General features: G+C 40.4%; 2 protein-coding genes across 2 annotated transcripts; both read right to left on the bottom strand.

Annotated features, from left to right (window-relative positions):
* Positions 1 to 7743: 7743 nt before the first annotated feature.
* On the bottom strand, positions 7744 to 8688 carry LOC122483406 (olfactory receptor 52B4-like). The gene has a single exon (XM_043580409.1). The coding sequence runs from the start codon at positions 8686 to 8688 to the stop codon at positions 7744 to 7746; it is 945 nt and encodes a 314-aa protein (XP_043436344.1).
* Positions 8689 to 15552: 6864 nt separating this feature from the next.
* Positions 15553 to 16143, bottom strand: LOC122483405 (RNA polymerase II subunit A C-terminal domain phosphatase SSU72-like). Its single transcript, XM_043580408.1, has one exon. It carries the CDS (start codon positions 16141 to 16143, stop codon positions 15553 to 15555), a length of 591 nt encoding a protein of 196 aa, XP_043436343.1.
* Between the last annotated feature and the right edge of the window lie 2960 nt (positions 16144 to 19103).

The following is a 19103-nucleotide window of genomic DNA, read 5'->3' as shown; positions in this document are numbered from 1 at the left end:
CCAGATGTGTGTTGTGACTTACCATAATCCCTGAAACACTGCTGCTACAAAATCTCGTGAACTTTTTCTGGGGCAGGCTGGCACCCAGTCGCAGTCTCTGGGCATCAGCTGCAGCATGGTCCCCCAAACATTCCTGGGTGCAGCTGGGTGACCAAGCCATTGCTTGGTGAGACCCTCCCCCAGGGGATCTGAGTGGGCCCAAGCCGCAGTCCCTCAGAAGTGAGGGGTCGGGAAACACAGCCACATCTGAGATAAAACTCAGGAGGGAGGTGCCCCCTGGCAACCTGAGGGCTTGGTCACAGACAGTGTAAAAGCGGGAAGTGGATGGAGGCCAGAGACAGAGGACTGGTACACGATTGCTGGTCGGGGAGAGCACAGAGTTCCGACACTAGAGACTGAGTAGCTAGATGATGCCATTTTCACTCCTCCCACGCATGTGCATACACACCTACAAGCACCATAATAATTCACCCCAGTAAGCCAAGTAGAGCCATCTAGTGGAAAACAGAGCCATTACACTAAGCCCCTCCCAACTGGGCCAATCTCACTTTTCAGGAACACCACAAGTCTCTCCACCTGCTTAGTTTACAGATTATAAAGTGCTTCATAGTTTCACTTCTAGGGGAAAGGATGTAATTTCAATCACATTTCAGTCTACTGGCTTGTCCATCTATTCAATTATTGTTTCTTTTTTGTTTCTTTTCTTTTTCTTGAATACAGAAAGAGAAGAAATTTATTTTTATTTTCAATTTTTATTAAAAATATTTTTCTTTAATTTTTTTCTACTATATTTTTTAATTTTTTGTACATTTTTCAAATTCTATTTTACTTCCATCATTTCATTTTATTCTATTTCATTGTATTCATTTGTCCAAATTTTCAAATGTTTTCCTTTTTTTTCTTTTTTTTAATTTTCTTTTCCCTTTTTTCTCTAATCTGTGAAGATCCTTTCAACAACCAGATCAAAACACACTTAGGATCTAGCATCATTTATTTGATTTTTTTGTGTTGTTTTTAATTTTATAATTTAAAAAGTTTTTACCTTATTATTCCTTTTCTTTCTTCAAAATGATGAAATGAAGGAACTCACCCCAAAAGAAAGAGCAGGAAGAAATGACAGCCAGGGACCTAACACAGACACAAGCAAGATGTCTGAACCAGAATTTAGAATCACAATAATAAGAATACTAGCTGGGGTTGAAAGTAGATTGGAATCCTTTCTGCAGAGATAAAAGAAATAAAAGCTAGTCAGGATTAAATAAAGAATGCTATAACTGAGCTGCAGTCTCCAATGGATGCCTCAGTGGCAAGGATGGGTGAGACAGAACAGCAAATCTGCAATAGACAGGACAAACTTATGGAGAATAATGAAGCAAAAAAAAAGAGGGAGAATAAGGCAAAAGAGCATGATTTAAGAATTAGAGAAATTGGAGCACCTGGATGACTCAGTTGGTTAGGCGTCCGACTTCAGCTCAGGTTATGATCTCACAGTTCATGGGTTCGAGCCTGTGGTGGACTATATGCTGACAACTCAGAGCCTGGAGCTTTCTTCAGATTCTGTGTCTCCCTCTCTCTCTGCCCCACCCTGGCGCCCGCTCTCGCTCGCTCTCTCTCTCTCTCAAAATTAAATAAACATTTAAAAAAAGAAGATTTAGAGAAATCAGTGACTCATTAAAAAGGATCATCAGAATCAGAGGGGTCCCAGAAGATGAAGAGAGAGAAAAAGGGATAGAAGGGTTATGTGAGCAAATCATAGTGGAAAACTTTCCTAACCTGGGTAAAGACACATACATCAAAATCCAGGAAGCACAGAAGACTCCCATTAGATGCAACAAAACCTGACCATCGACAAGGCATATCATAGTCAAATTCACAAAATACTCAGGTAAGGAAAGAATCATGAAAGCAGCAAGAGAAAAAAAGTCCTTAAGCTACAAGGGAAGACGGATGAGGTTTGCAGCAGAAGTTTCCACAGAAACTTGGCAAGCCAGAAAGGAGTGGCAGGATATATTCAATGTGCTTAATCAGAAACATATGCAGCCAAGAATTCTGTATCCAGCAAGGCTGTAATTCAAAATAGAAGGAGAGATAAAACGTTTCCCAGACAAACAAAAATTAATGGAGTTTGTGACCACTAAACCAGCCCTGCAAGAAATTTTAATGGGGACTCTCTGAGGGGAGAAAAGATGAAAAAAATACATACATACATACATACATACATACATACCAAAAGCAACAAAGACTAGAAAGTACCAGAGAACACCACCAGAAACTCCAACTCTACAAGCATCATAATGGCAATAAATTCATATCTTTCAGTACTCACTGTAAAGGTCAATGGACTCAATGCTCCAATCAAAAGACATTGGGTAACAGAATGGATAAGAAAACAAGATCCACCTATATGCTGTTTACAAGAGACCCACTTTAGACCTAAAGACACCTTCAGGTTGAAAGTAAGGGGATGTAAACCATCTATCATGCTAATGGTCAACAAAAGAAAGCCAGAGTAGCCATACTTATATCAGACAATCTAGACTTTAAAGATTGTAACAAGAGATGAAGAGAGGCATTATATTATAATTAAGGGGTATATCCACCAAGAAGACATAACAATTGTAAACATTTATGCACCAAATGTGAGAGCACCCAAATATATAAATCAATTAATCACAAATATAAGGAAACTCATTGATAATAACACCATAATAATAGGGGACTTCAACACCCCACTTACAACAATGGACAGATCATCTAAACAGAAAATCGACAAGGAAACAATGGCTATATATATATATATATATATATACACAGATATATTCAGAACATCTCATCCTAAAGCAGTGGAATATACATTCTTCTCCAGTGCACATGGAACGTTCTCCAAAATAGACCACATACTGGACACAAATCAACCCTCAACAAGTACAAAAAGATCAAGATCATACCATGCATATTTTCAGACCACAACGCTATGAAACTCAAAATCAAACACAAGAAAACATTTGGAAAGGTAACACATACTTGGAGACTGAAGAACATCCTACTAAAGAATGAATGGGTCAACCAAGAAGTTAAAGAGGAAGTTAAAAAGTACATGGAAGCCAATGAAAATGATAACACCACAACCCAAAACCTCTGGGATGCAACAAAGCAGTCATAAGAGGAAAGTATATAGCAATCCAGTCCTTCCTAAAGAAGGAAGAAAGGTCTCAGATACACAACCTAACCTTACACCTTAAGAGCTGGAAAAAGAACAGCAAATAAAACCCAACACCAGCAGAAGACAGGAAATAATAAAGATTAGAGCAGAAATTAATGTTAGTGAAACCAAAAAAAACAGTAGAACAAATCAATTAAACCAGAAGTTGGTTCGAGCATTAAGGAATCTACCCCTGAAATCATTGTTGCACTCTATGCTAACTTTGATGTAAATTTAAAAATAATAAAATAAAATAACAAAGAAGAAATAAAGAAAAGGAAAGAAGAAAAGAAAAGAAAAGAAAAGAAAAGAAAAGAAAAGAAAAGAAAAGAAAAGAAAAGAAAAGAAAAAAGAAAAGGAATGGGAAGACAAAGGGTTTGGGCTGGGGGCAGGAAATGTGGTGATGTGACTAAAAGCTATCTGGGGAAGGGATACAGGAAGTGGCAGAATATAAGGGTTTTTTTAGTAAGTTTGTACAGATCCATTTCAGCATGGATTCCCAGTCTCTGGGAATGACAATGTTCTTCCCTTTCTGGAACAGAAAGGGCACTTTTCTCAAGGGAAATTATATAGCTACTTTTTAGGTAGGAAGCGGTAATTCAGAGAATTCTTGTTGTATCTTCTGTTTCTTGAGCACCTTAAGCTCAAAATAATCAGTATTCCACAGTGGTATATGCTGGGATGGCATGTTTTGAACTCCTTATTGTAGTGGCCAAGGGCAGGCCGCTCCAAAATGCACCACTTTGGCACATTGATGATTTTAAGTAAAATTTACTTGAGAACAGCCAATGCAAAAGAACATGCTGACATCACCACCACCACCCCTTGCTTCCAGGAAATAATAAATCAATCTTGCATGTGAAAGATACCTTTCCTGTACCAGAGGGTAAAGAGACATCCTTATCACTAGAGGTGGGAATTTGAGCTGAGAAGTCTATATAAACAACCCTTGTTACATTTTACTAATTAACCTCCCAGCCCAAGTTCTGTTTCAAATTCCTTCCAAATTGAAGCTCCCAAAGTTTTCTTTGTCCTGTTAACTCCTCACAAATATATTGTCTTTGTTTAAAAGTATAAAAACTACCTGCCTTAGTTATTTACTGAGGTCTCAATTTCATTACTTGGCCTCTGTACACATATAATAAAACTTCAGATTTTTTTCCTGTTAATCTATCTCTTGTCAAGTTAATTCTTAGTCCAGTTGAAAGACCTTGACTGGCAGAGGAAATTGCTGCTTCCCTACAATATTGAAGGCTTTCCTGCTCTCCTCCTTCCTATCTCTTCAGGAATGTCTCTTGCCCCTCCTCTTCCATACACTGCTTTCCTCACCTTGCCACTATTCAGATTGGCCACTTCCTATTGTCAAGCCCTTGACCTGGCTAATTCTAGGTACTTGTCCACATTCAGCACAGGAATAAGCAGGAAGAGTTATCTCTCTCACAGTTGGGAGACTCGCACTTCTCATAGAAGTGACTGTCCTACCCTATCCCACAGTGCTCTCTACATTATTTATCACATTGTGTTTTAATCCCTTAATTTTTGTCAACTCTAGTTTATGGACTCCCTAAGAAAGGGGACTGTGATACTGATTATCTCCAGGCCTTAGCTTAGTCCTGGTAATTCATAGTGGGCATGATTTAATGTTTGTTGAGTTATTCTTTTATTTACAAACTTTTGTTTGTTTAATGTGTGTTTATTGAACAATGTATACCTAAATATGTTTTAATCCTAAGAGTGTTCTTATATAAATGACTTGGATCCATTTATACAAGTAACTCATTCAATAGCTTACAGTGGTGGTAGTGCCTAGTATTTTTTTTTTTAAGCAAGTTGGAGGGGAAGGAGATGGGATGACATTTGGCTTTTGTGAGGAGCATTCAGGCTGCACTATGGAATCGAAGACCCAGAGTAAGTGAAGGGAAAATACACACGGGAAACAACTTCTTTTTTCTTTTTTTTAGAGAGAGAGAGAGAAAAAAAGTGTGAGCGGGAGATAGGGACAGAGGGGGAGAGAGAAAGAATCTCAAGCAGGCTCCACATTCAGTGCAGAGCCTGATGCAGCACTTGGTCCCACAACCCTGGGATCATGACCTGAACCAAAATTCAAGAGTTGGATGCTCAACCAACTGAGCCACCCAGGCATCCTGGGAAATAACTTCTTAAAGCAAACATTTACTTGCTGCTACTCAGGATGGCAATCTCAGCATGAGTTCACATCCATGCCTGTGCTTTTCAGGCATTTGTGTTTCATACAAAGAGGGTTTGAGGAGTTGTTTTGACTCCATCTCTGTGGAATGTCTTTCCAGTACACCATTACATCCATCATTTCAAAAATAATGGTCTCATCTTGGGCTCATGCAATGGCTCCTGTGTCTAGCACAGACTCTATTCTACCTTCCAAAATAACATGCTGCTATAAATGTAACTGGTAAAAACACATGTTGTGGTTCCACTATTCAAGTGTTGGCTGTAATAGGCCAGCTCTCTAGAGCATCACAGGGTCCCCCCATTTCCTCTGGCCAAGAGTCAATGTCATATCAGTAGGATTATCCCTGGTCAAGAGTAGGAAGACAATTTCCAGTGTCTGTGACCAGTGTTCTACAAACAATTTCTTTTCCCTTTTTAGGGATTAATACTTACCAATGGCCCTTTCACAACTTACTGATGTAGGTCATGAACAAGTTAAGTGATGGTATCTTATAGACTGCTATAGTTAATATTCCACCTTTTCCTTTTTTAATGTTTATTTATTTATTTTTGAGTGAGAGGGAGAGCACAAGTGAGGGAAGGGCAGAGAGAGAGAGGCAGACACAGAATCCGAAGCAGGCTCCAGGCTCTGAGCTGTCAGCCCAGAGCCTGACACAGGGCTTAAACCCATGAGCAGTGAGATCATGACCTGAGCCAAAGTTGGACACTTACCCCACTGAGCCATTTAGGAGTCCCAATATTCCACCTTTTCCAAACATACAACTACATATGTGTCTGTCTATATTTATGAGTATGTTTATATTTTTTTATTATTTTTACAGATACATAAAGATACATACAGAAAAATATGGACAGATGCATACCAAATATTTAACAAATCTAATTGTCATATTTGAGATGAGTTCTTTTTTCCTGCTTTATTAAAGTATAATTGAGAGGTAAAAATTTATATATTTAAGGTATACAATGTGATATTTTGACATATGTATACATTATGTGTGAGTGATTGCCACAATCAAGCTAATTAACATATCATTCACCTTTCATAGCTGCAATTTGAGTGAGGGGGATGAGAACACTTAAAGTCAAATCTCTTAGCAAATACCAAATATGCAATAGGTTTTTTAAATTAATTAATTAATTTATTTATTTATTTATTTATTTTGAGAAAGAGACAGAGAGAGAATCTCAAGCAGGTTCCACGCTGTCAGCATAGAGGCCAATGTGGAACTCAAACTCACAAACCCATGAGATCATGACCTGCACCGAAATCAAGAGTCAGACACCTAACCAGGTGCCCCTATGCAATGAAGTATTAACTCTCATCACCATGCTGTCCATAAGATCTCCAGAAGTCTTTTATCCTGCATAACTGAAACATTGGGCCGTTTGTATGTGATTGTCCAGGGATATCACAAGATGTCTCAGAGGACATGAATTCAGTGAGGAATAATTTAACAACTTCCAAGACCAGAGCAATACCCTCTTTTTATAGGGGCCAAGGGAGGGTGCCCCAAAATGTGCCACTTTGGCACATTAACTATTTTCAATAAAAACTACTTAAGAAACAGTCAATGCAAGGACACTCAGACCCTTATCTGTCCCCCTGAAAGTAGAAAACAAATCATCCATGTGAAAAATATCCTCCCAGTACCAAGAAGTACAAAGACATCCTTATCACCAGAGAAAGGTATTTTAAATTTGAGAACACTGTAGAAACAAATCTTTGTTCTCCTTTTCTAATCTACTACCTCAGCCTTAGTTCTGCTTAGAATTCCCTACTAATTTAAGCTCCCAAATACCTGTTTTCTTTATACTGTCAATTCTTCACAGATGTATTGTCCCTTTGTCTAAAAAGTATAAAAACTACCTGCCTTTGTCATTTCTTTAGGTCTCAATTTCATTATTGGGCTTCTGTGCACACATAATAAAACTTACTTTTTTTCTTCTGTTAACTAACTCAAGTCGACTTAATTCTTACTCCAGCTGGAACACCTTCAAGGGCAGAGAAAGAATTTTTCCTTCCCAACAATTTCATCTATAACCAAAAATCAGACTAGTGACATAAGGATACATGACTCTGGAAATTCATATGTCCAGCCACAGGCTCTGTTCAGGAGGTAGCCTGTTCAGTCAAACATGGCATGGCTCTCTCTGTTGCTTTGACAGAAGATGTTAAGTCCTCTCACCTCCCTGGTGAACCTGCCCCATAAACAGAATTCACTAGGCTACTTCCTAGTAGTTCAGCTTGCCATTAGTGTTTCCACCCACTGCTTCATCAGACCACATCATGGAGAACTAGAGGTGCTGAAAATACTGTTCCTCTTCCAAAGTCATTTCTGCTTTGGAAAAAATATGTGAACCACCTGCTCTCGGATTTGCTTGGTCTTAATCCCATAAATGATGGGATTCAGCATAGGTGGAACCAGAATGCAGACATTAGCCAATAATATGTGAATATGAGGTGGAATGTGGCGTCCAAACCGCTGAGTAAGGGTTGTGAAGATCGCAGGGCCATAAAAGAGGACAATGATGCAGACATGGGAGCCACATGTGTTGAGAGCTTTGTGGCGAGCATCTCGTGAAGGCATGTGGAAGACAGCATGGAGAATCAGCAGATATGAAACAAAAATTAACAGGACATCTGAGACCACTGTAGACACGATGACAAAAAGTCCATACCAGATGTTCACACTAATGTCATTACAAGCATATTTGGCCAAGCCAATGTGTTCACAATAGGTGTGTGGAATAATCTTATTTTGGCAGAAAGTCAATCTTTTCAAAAGAAATATTATGGGGAAGATCATACAAAAACTTCTCAGGAAGATGGTCACACCGATTTTCCCAATGAGTGCATGTGTAAGAATAGTGGTGTATCTCAGTGGGTAGCATATGGCAATGTAGCGGTCAAACGCCATCACCAGCAAGATCCCTGACTCAGAGATGAAAGTGCAGTGGATAATGAAGAACTGAGTGATGCATCGATCCAGGGAGATCTCCCCAGCACGGAACCAGAAGATGGCCAAGGCCTGAGGTACTGTGCACGTGGAGAGGACAACGTCTGCTCCGGCCAGCATGCAGAGGAAGAGGTACATGGGTTCGTGGAGGCTGTGCTTTGTGAGGATAATGCAGATGAGCAGGCTGTTCCCAAGCAGGGCAATGACATAGGAAATGAAGAAGGGGATGGAAATCCACACATGCTGGTCCTCTAGCCCAGGGATGCCCAGGAAGTGGAAGATTGTGTGGCTAATACCAGTGTGGTTTAAGGATATCATACCTGTGGAGACTACCAGAGACATCACCTTTGATTCATTGACAGAAATGAAAATACAGATTTTCTTGTAATATTCCTTGTGAAGTCACAAGGAGCTTTTGGCATATCGCATACTCTTCATCTTCTCTGAACATGCAAACAATAAGAAACATAAAAAGTCAATAGGACATGTTCTCTACCTCAATAAGTAATAGTCTAATTGACATGTATATATCCCCAGCTAATCAAATAAAACAAATTATTGTATTTTCCCTCAATCAGAGGATTATGAATATACAAAGGAAATCATTATATGTATCTGAAAAGGCTGTAAATAAGGTGTTTCTTGAACTTGAACTTGACCTTTTGATAGGTAGTTTAACATAAGGAAAAGAATGAAAAAGGAGGGAAACAAGAAAATGTGGGTATTCAAATCAAAACATAGCCTGTTCACTGAACAGTGTTTATTCAGCTCCAGGTAGCTTTGCATAGGGAATACTGAAGAAAGTAGGGTAGGTGTTTATACAGGCAGATTTGGCCTAATTGATGAAAATGAGATTTGATATCTCTCTGACTTCACCACATTCAGTTGGCTCACTTGTGACGAGAGTCAACAGACCTTTAAGAAGTAACATTGACAGAACCTGTGTGTACCTGAATGAGGCACTGCTCATGTTCACAACTTAAGAAACTAAGTTTAGAAATGATTGAATTTGGAAAATAAGGCATTATTGTTGGGAAAGGATGTCCATAATATTTGGAATAATGAAAAGTGGAAATTTTATCAATTAGTTCTTAGTGTACATTCATTCATTCACTCAGTCATTTAGGAAGCAGTAACTATTTTTTAGACACCATATTACAAACTGGGGAAATAGAAAAAAATGGGAATTTGCCTGAGATCTGTGCTCATGGTTTCAGAGAAAATCAACTTCATAAGCAGATAGGTTGAAGAACTAGAGATAAATGTTAATTCCCCCTAGTGAAGGGGTAGTTTAAAATATCTAACTTAGTAGCTAAGGTATATCTTATGTTCATGAACATTATTTCTTCCACTCCAGTTACCCTCTTGGTGCCCCTGATTTTTCATTCTGGGGGGGAAAAAATCATCTCAAATTTCCACCCTTCAGGTGCTGGGAGAAAGTGTTTGCTATCAGAGTCACCAATCAAAGGAGTCCACTCAGCGGGCCTAGGTCAGGGCACTGTCTCCTATAGAGCATATGGCTGCTCTATGAGAAAGTTCTCTCTGGTGAGGGCAGCTGATCTCCTGCAGGAAAACCAGTGGGGTGGCATCAGAGGTATTTGAGGGCAGGTATGTACCCCACATACCTGATTGTGAAAGGAAAGGAGAAAAATGGCAAGAAGGAAGAGGCCATGGAAGACATAAATCAACAAAGGCAGAGCTGGAGAGGGGGGCATATTATGGAAGCCAATGATGGTCATGGATTTGGGGAAAGGGAGAAGCAGAAGACATTTTATTAATTGGAGCCAAAGAGAGAAGCCAGGTGGCTCAGAGGTTGAGAATTTGCCTGTTTGGTTTGCCTGTTTGGTTCATCCTAAATGTCCCACTCAATGCTGCTCTCCCATAGTTCCCTTCTCACACCTGCCTGAGGTGTCCTGATCTACTTCCCATACTATGATTTGGGAAGCCCAGCAGAGATCCCAGTCATTCTCTGGGCTCTTGTCTTGTTTGCCAAGAAAGATTTGAAGTAAGTCTATCTCATTTCTGTTTTCTCATGTTTAGTCAATTCACTACAGCACTTGCCATATATTGATTACTTCTCTTTATTTAGCACCCTTCATTAACCTCACCTGCCTATATAGCTTCCCAGACCTCCTCTCCACGTCTGCTCTAACCAGACAGATTGGTGTTTCTGGTCTTTTACCATTCTTAGTGCATGAGAGTCCTGTCTCGTCTGGCCTGCTCGGAACATAACACCAGTCCAATCCTTATCTTGATCTTGGAATCTTCCCTTCCACACACACATCTAATTCACTCACCAGCTCTTTGGAGATGACATTCAGCTTGTTGAGGAGCTGGGCATTGGGCTGTTTATATTCTTTCATGAGACCTCTTGAGGGAGGTAGTTACATCAGGACCCCAGGGACACAGCTGTCTCCATCACCCTTGCCCTCTTCCACATGGCCTGGATCCCAGATCCCTAAGTGCCATTCCCTCTCCCTAGCCTTCTCCTGACTATTTTCTCTCACACTCCTCCCACCTGCTTGGATCTCCATCCCACATTGAGTGTTCACACTTATGATGTTTCACTAAAAAAAGCTTTCCCAGCTAAACCAGCATTGCTACAGGCCTCTTTTAATCCCTTCACTGGCATTAAATATAATTAAATTAGGGTTGCCTGGGTGGCTTGTTGGTTAAGCGTCAACTTCAGCTCAGGTCATGATCTCACAGTTCATGGGTTTGTGCCCTGTGTCAGACTCTGTGCTGACAGCTCAGAGACTGGAGCCTGCTTCAGATTCTGTGTCTCCCTCTCTTGCTGTCTCAAAAATAAACATTAAAATTTTTTAATGTAATTAAATTAATGGATAGTAAACTTATTTTCAATCTTCAATATGAATACATGCAATATGCAAAGATGACTTTCAATTTTTTTTTTTCATGTGAAGGATGATGTTGCAGTTATATTCATCCCAGGATTGGTCATGAGATTCATATTTTGTTTTTGTTTTAAGTTTATTTATCTTAAGAGAAAGAGAGAGAGTGGGTAACAGGCAGAGAGAGAGAGAGACAGAGACAGAGAGAGAATCCCAGGCAGGCTACTCTCTATCAGCTCCGAGCCTGACTCAGGGCTCATATTCATGAACCATGAGGTCATAACCTGAACTGAAACCAAGAGTTGGAAGCTTAACCAATTGAGCCACCCAGGCACTCCGAGATTCAAAATCTGGAGTCACAATGAGTTTTCATTTTTCCTAAGGGTTCCTAAATGTCCATGCACAATTTGTAGATCACCTATGATTCTTGACATTTGTGACCCATTTTTATTTCATTTGCCACCTAGTAATGCTTGGTCACCAAAAATCCACATTTATGATTGCTAGAAGAAAAAATTCTCCTGCTTTCTTTATATTCTTTTATAAGTAATTTTATTTGGTTTTGCTCATCCTGACTGTAGGGTGGGAACTTTTTTCAACTTGGAAATAACTTTATATTCTAACTGATTATAAAACCAATCTTGTACATTATTGTTTTTAATCATATAACAAAGACAGGAAGAAGAAAATAATCCCACCTTCAGAAAAATGTGTCTTTTGATATAAATACATATAAGTATATTATCATAGCTAGTTCCCCATATTTCATGCTCTTCTAAAAACTTATTAGTGAAAGGAAGGAAAAATTCTTTTCTACCCTTCAAGGTATACCAGTTGGACTAAGAACTAAGTGGACATTGATGCAGGATTGTTAAGCCCAATAGTCAAGCCCCGTGTCAGGCTCTGTGCTAACAGCTCAGAGCCTGGAGCTACTTCAGGTTCTGCGTCTCCCTCTCTCTCTGCCCCTCCCCCCATTTCTCTCTCAAAAAATGAATAAACATTTAAAAAATCTAAAGAAAAAACCCTTATAATTAATATAGCACTCAAAATAAGCAAAAGGAAATTGTTTCTTTAACAAGTGATACATAGCCTATACTTCTAATTCTAACACACTACGTTTTGTTTGTGTGTTTAATGAAATCCAAAGGGCTCCTCATAATTTATGCCAGTGAAGAGACTTCCATGTTTACTTTCCTAGAGACCTCTAATTGTTTTTTTTTTAATTATTTTTTTTTTAATTTTTTTTTATGAAATTTATTGACAAATTGGTTTCCATACAACACCCAGTGCTCATCCCAAAAGGTGCCCTCCTCAATACCCATCACCCACCCTCTCCTCCCTCCCACCCCCCATCAACCCTCAGTTTGTTCTCAGTTTTTAACAGTCTCTTATGCTTTGGCTCTCTCCCATTCTAACCTCTTTTTTTTTTTTTCCTTCCCCTCCCCCATGGGTTCCCGTTAAGTTTCTCAGGATCCACCTAAGAGTGAAACCATATGGTATCTGTCTTTCTCTGTATGGCTTATTTCACTTAGCATCACACTCTCCAGTTCCATCCACGTTGCTACAAAAGGCCATATTTCATTTTTTCTCATTGCCACGTAATATTCCATTGTGTATATAAACCACAATTTCTTTATCCATTCATCAGTTGATGGACATTTAGGCTTTTTCCATAATTTGGCTATTGTTGAGAGTGCTGCTATGAACATTGGGGTACAAGTGGCCCTATGCATCAGTACTCCTGTATCCCTTGGGTAAATTCCTAGCAGTGCTATTGCTGGGTCATAGGGTAGGTCTATTTTTAATTTTCTGAGGAACCTCCACACTGCTTTCCAGAGTGGCTGCACCAATTTGCATTCCCACCAACAGTGCAAGAGGGTTCCCGTTTCTCCACATCCTCTCCAGCATCTATAGTCTCCTGATTTGTTCATTTTGGCCACTCTGACTGGCGTGAGGTGATACCTGAGTGTGGTTTTGATTTGTATTTCCCTGATAAGGAGCGACGCTGAACATCTTTTCATGTGCCTGTTGGCCATCCGGATGTCTTCTTTAGAGAAGTGTCTATTCATGTTTTCTGCCCATTTCTTCACTGGGTTATTTGTTTTTCGGGTGTGGAGTTTGGTGAGCTCTTTATAGATTTTGGATACTAGCCCTTTGTCTGATATGTCATTTGCGAATATCTTTTCCCATTCCGTTGGTTGCCTTTTAGTTTTGTTGGTTGTTTCCTTTGCTGTGCAGAAGCTTTTTATCTTCATAAGGTCCCAGTAATTCACTTTTGCTTTTAATTCCCTTGCCTTTGGGGATGTGTCGAGTAAGAGATTGCTACGGCTGAGAGACCTCTAATTGTTTCATTCCATTCTATTTCCAGAGGCAACACTCTCAAATTTTGTAAGCGGTACACTTTAAAAGTAATATGTACAGATGGGATTAAGTTTCCTAATCTACTGTTAAATAACAAAAATTCAAACCACTACATTGTAAAGATCTAATTGGCTTTATTACTCAATTCATGAATTATGTAGCATCCCATGTACAGAGTAGAAGGAAGGTCCAAGGAGTTATACACATGCAAGGTTTTTATAGGAAGGACAATGAGGCAAAAAGTTATTAGCAAAATAAAAGAAACAACTGTTTCAGGCAAGGTCCCCTTCCCTCAATGGGAATGGGAGGGAGTCTTATTTTTTTTTCCAATATAGAAATTTATTGTCAAATTGGTTTCCATACAACACCCAGTGCTCATCCCAAAAGGTGCCCTCCTCAATACCCATCACCCACCCTCCCCTCCCTCCCACCCCCCATCAACCCTCAGTTTGTTCTCAGTTTTTTGTTGTTTTTTTTTTTAATTTTTTTTTTAACGTTTATTTATTTTTGAGACGAGAGAGACAGAGCATGAACGGGGGAGGGTCAGAGAGAGGGAGACACAGAATCCGAAACAGGCTCCAGGCTCTGACCTGTCAGCACAGAGCCCGACGCGGGGCTCAAACTCACAGACCGCGAGATCATGGCCTGAGCCGAAGTCGGCCGCTTAACCAACTGAGCCACCCAGGCACCCCTTGTTCTCAGTTTTTTAACAGTCTCTTATGCTTTGGCTCTCTCCCACTCTAACCTCTTTTTTTTTTTCCTCCCCCTCCCCCATGGGTTTCTGTTAAGTTTCTCAGGATCCACATAAGAGTGAAACCATATGGTATCTGTCTTTCTCTGTATGGCTTATTTCACTTAGCATCACACTCTCCAGTTTGGGAGGGAGTCTTATTAGGTGAATGACCTCATCTTCCTTTGGGAGATGGAGAGGACCCACATAACAGATTATCCCATTCGTACTGAGTACAAAATTCCAGACCGATTTATAAGTCTACTCCTGGAGAAATTGAAAATTTCAATTAAGTCTTGGTTTGCATTCCAGGGTGCAAGCAACACCACCTTGGGCCTGTGGCATTCTTTTTAACACCGCTGACCTTAAAACTGGGAGATCAAGGGCGCCTGGGTGGCGCAGTCGGTTGGGCGTCCGACTTCAGCCAGGTCACGATCTCGCGGTCCGTGGGTTCGAGCCCCGCGTCAGGCTCTGGGCTGATGGCTCGGAGCCTGGAGCCTGTTTCCAATTCTGTGTCTCCCTCTCTCTCTGCCCCTCCGCCGTTCATGCTCTGTCTCTCTCTGTCCCAAAAATAAATAAATGTTGAAAAAAAAAATTTTAAACTGGGAGATCAATCTGAATTTTCTGGGTGAGCCCAGTGTAATTATAAGGGTCCTTAAATGTGAAAGAGGGAGGCAGAAATGATGTCATGTGAAATGATCCAACTTGACATGGCTGACTCTGAAGGTGGTAGAAGGGGACCTTGAGCCAAGGAACATGGGTGGGTGGTTTCTAGAAGTTAGAAAAGGCAAGGAAATTAATTCTCCCCCAGAGCCTCCAGAAAGAAGGCTGGGGAAACAGTGATGGCCCAGACCATATTGTTTGTTTGCTGAATATCCTTCAACAAATCACTTGTCCAGCACTCCATTATAAACTTTGACTTGCTCATCTGCAAAACACAGGCCATGACAGCAACTTCCTCACAGATCCACACTGGCGCTGAATTACTTCTTGTGCACCAAGTACCTAGAACATATGCCCAAGTTTGGACTGTTTCCATAACTATTACGCCTTGTCCCCGACTCCCAAAAAATGCTTTTTCTTGCTCATATCTATTCCCCAGTGGTATATACCTAAAAATCATACAAACAGAAGTTCATGAAAAAGGAGTTAAAACCTATTCTCACAGAAAATACAGACGAATCCGAACCCCCACGCACAAGTTCTTAATGAGCAAGGGACCAAATCCAGCCATGACCGTCAGTAAAAGCAGACCGTGTGAAGAATGCTCTTTCCTGTTTTCTCCTCTGCTGCCTGCAGCAGCTGATCCAGACTGTCTTCCATGTCGTCTGCCTGCTGGAAGCTCTGGCACAGCTCACAGATGAGGAACGCCCGGAAGGTGGCCTCCTCCAAGGTGTCCTCGATGTCCATGTCCACCACGTGCACAGCCCGGAAGGTCACCTGCTCCCTGGCACACAGCTCTTGCACCACTCGGTCATATACCCTCTCCTCGCAGGTGAAAATGACTTCGAAGGAGTCGCTGCACTCCTGAAACCTTTCTGGGTGAGGCTTGATTCTCTCCTTCCTCTCCAAGATGCGCAGGATTCCGTTGCCGTGGTAGCATTCCGGGTCTTTCCTGGAGAGGTCGTCATACATGTGCATGTACCTCGTGGAGAAATCGTACCTCATGGGATGCAGACGACAGCGTGTGGGTCCTGGGAGCCTCAACGGAGATATGGCTCCAAAAGAGCGCACGCTGAACCCTCTCTTCTGGAGGATACTGTGGGCTTCCATGCTCCTGTTCATGTTGATCATGCACACCACGGCCACCCCGAGAGCTGACGGGGGCATGATGGCGGCCCCTGGGGGCTTCGGGGGCTGCCAGAACACTGTGGGTGTCCACCTGGTTTCTACTCTTCCAACCAGCACAGTGTTCGAGAATAGGCACCGAGCTTATAGTCCATCACCCCCACAGAGCGGGCGGAGACTTCTAGAACTTCCTGATGGAATTGGTTTCATCAGGTGCAGTGCCATCCGATCCTGAGACCCATAACCTCATCACGACAGCCATGTGCTCCTGGCATCAACTAAACCACTGGATCCCAAAAAGGATGTGACCACCCAGCACAGCCATGTGAAACCCGCAGTTCGCCCTGTTGGTTTACATGGTGAATGAGGGCTGAGGTTGACAGTGACTACATCAAGCAGGCTAACTATAAGCATGTCACTGCTCTGCCATGAACTGGTCATGAATATGGGTGGAAAATATGTTTTCAGATTTTGAAGGTACAACCAATTCAGTTCTACATATAAGTATCCTTGCACGTTAATGTGCATTTGGACTTTCTAGAAATGCCATTGTGTAAATCATAGGAGGATTGTACATCGTTTTGCCTAAAAATTCATCAAGTCGTTCACCAGTACAAACAAATCACATGCTGGACAACATCCCTGCTGATAATATAGTAGGAGTCACCACGTAGCATTTTCTGTATTTGATATTCTTAAAATAATGGTTTGCAAGTAAAATCAAGAATTGATGGAAGCTCTTCCAACTAGCAAAGTGCCCCAGAACAGGAACAGGGTTTGTGTTCAGTTACCTTTAAGGAGTGGGTGGAGACAAACAGGATTCCTTGACTGACTGAATATGATCAGATGGAGTGCCATCTAATCGTGCTAAGCATAACATGATCATTAGAACAGTTGGATGATTAAATCACTTGTGCTTCTAATTCTCTTGACAAGGGTGTTGCTAGAGGGAGCACTTTTAAATCTGGAGTTAGCCCTGTTGGTTGAGTTTTGTATTTAATTAGAGAGAAGGGATAGGATAAAGGAAGGAAGGAAAGAAACTTCTGGAGGAAATGGATATGTTCATGGCAAAGATTGTGGTGATGGTTTCTCAACGTATATTTATCTCCAAACCCACCAAGTTGTATACACTAAATATGTACAGCTTTTTGTATATCATTCATACCTCAGTAAAATGTTTTTTAAAGGAAATCTTATTATAGCTATAAATGTCAACTAAGAGTATTGTATTGCAATGGCTTTTTGAGTCAGCACAAATCCGGCTAGTGAATTAAAGACATCTCAAAGACCTTACCAACATAGATCCCATGTTTCAAACCATCAAAAAGACCAATTTTATCAAACCATTTTTTTGCTTAAATTTTGTAATTCATATAAAAAGAGAACACACAGGGGTGCCTGGGTGGCTCAGTCGTTAAGCATCTGACTTTGGCTCAGGTCATGATCTCACAGTTGGGGAGTTCGAGTCCCACATTAGGTGAGCTTGAGCCCCACTTTGGGTAAGCACGAGCCCCGCTTCAGATAAAACATGAGCCCCGGATGAGCCCCACTTCCCCCTCTTTCTCTCTCTCTCTCTGCCCCTTGCTCACTTGCACCCGAGAGAGAGAGAGAGAGAGAGAGAGAGAGAGAGAGAGAGAGAGACAGAACACACAGAAGAGGAGAGTAGATGGCAGTCACTAGGGGTTGGAAGAAATGGATATAAAATTTCAGTTATGCAAGATGATTAAGCTCTTTTTTTAATTTTTTAAATGTTTTTATATTTATTTTTGAGAGAGAGAGAGAGAGAGAGAGAGAGAGCATGGACAGGGCTCAAACTCATGAACCGAGAGACCACGACCTGAGCCGAAGTCAGATACTTAACTGACTAAGCCACCCAGGTGCCCCAAAATGATTAAATTCTAAAGATATTCTGTATAACATTGTGCCTATAATGAACAATACTGTATTGCACACATAAAATTTTAAGAGATAGATAGGTAGATAAATAGATAGACAGGTAGATACACAGACAGATAATAGATAGAGATATAATCAACTCCTGGAGCACATCCCAGACCAATTAAATCAGAATCTCCAGGGTATGGAATGCATTGTGATTCTAATTTTATTTGCTAATTTTTGCCATTCCTTTGCCCATGAAGCCTTTACTTTTCAAAATTTATTTATTCCCAGAATTTAGTCCATACACATTTGATGTAAGGACTATTGTACTTCATTCCTTGAGTTTTATTTATTTTACATTTTTGTTTCTGCCCTTGATTTTTGTTATTTTTATGATTTTTATCAAGTTGTTATATACTCCAGTCCACCCTTATTAATTTGGAAGTTCTATCTTGATTTTCCATTCCATTAAATGGTTACCTGCACTTTCCCTGCCCTTCCTAATTAGATCATATTTCCCTATTATTATTTGAAAAAAAGTTTTATAAATCTCTTAATTCTTTTTCACTGACCCTATTCCTAACTCCCTGATTTTGCTGAGACATTAAGTTAATTCTAATTCAATGGTCTTAATCTAATTTATTTTGGAGATAGCCCTTTTGATTTCTGAGTCCCTGTAACTTAGAATGGACTCTCCCTGAAGCCTCACCTTTTTCCATTTGACTTTATAATAAATTATTTAAATATTTAACTCAACCTTCACTGCCTCTGTTTTCTTGCTTTTCTTCCCATTCCTCCACTCCCATTTTGTTCTGGTTCACATAAGTGATATGTGTAATGGTTTTCTCTTGCTCCTTAGAATTAAAAATCTTTACCAGAGTATTCCTTTCTCATCAGTCTATTCCAGTACTTCTCAATCTTTCATTCTTTATCACCTACCTAATCAGTCTTTTTAGACATTTTTTCCAAATTCTTCTGTGAGATTTTAATAGCACAGATAAATCACAGATTGGCTTATGTACTGTATCTAGACTTTATACATAAAAAGAGTGAGATTTTTTTTTCCCACCACCACCACCGCCAGCCCCCAAAATCATTTTCCCTCCTTAGGGGTGATTTCA

The sequence above is a fragment of the Prionailurus bengalensis genome, chromosome D1 (genome assembly GCF_016509475.1).
Source record: "Prionailurus bengalensis isolate Pbe53 chromosome D1, Fcat_Pben_1.1_paternal_pri, whole genome shotgun sequence".
NCBI classification, from domain to species: Eukaryota; Metazoa; Chordata; class Mammalia; order Carnivora; family Felidae; genus Prionailurus; species Prionailurus bengalensis.
The sequence above is the reverse complement of the archived record's forward strand: the minus strand, read 5'-3'. Positions and strand labels throughout refer to the sequence as shown.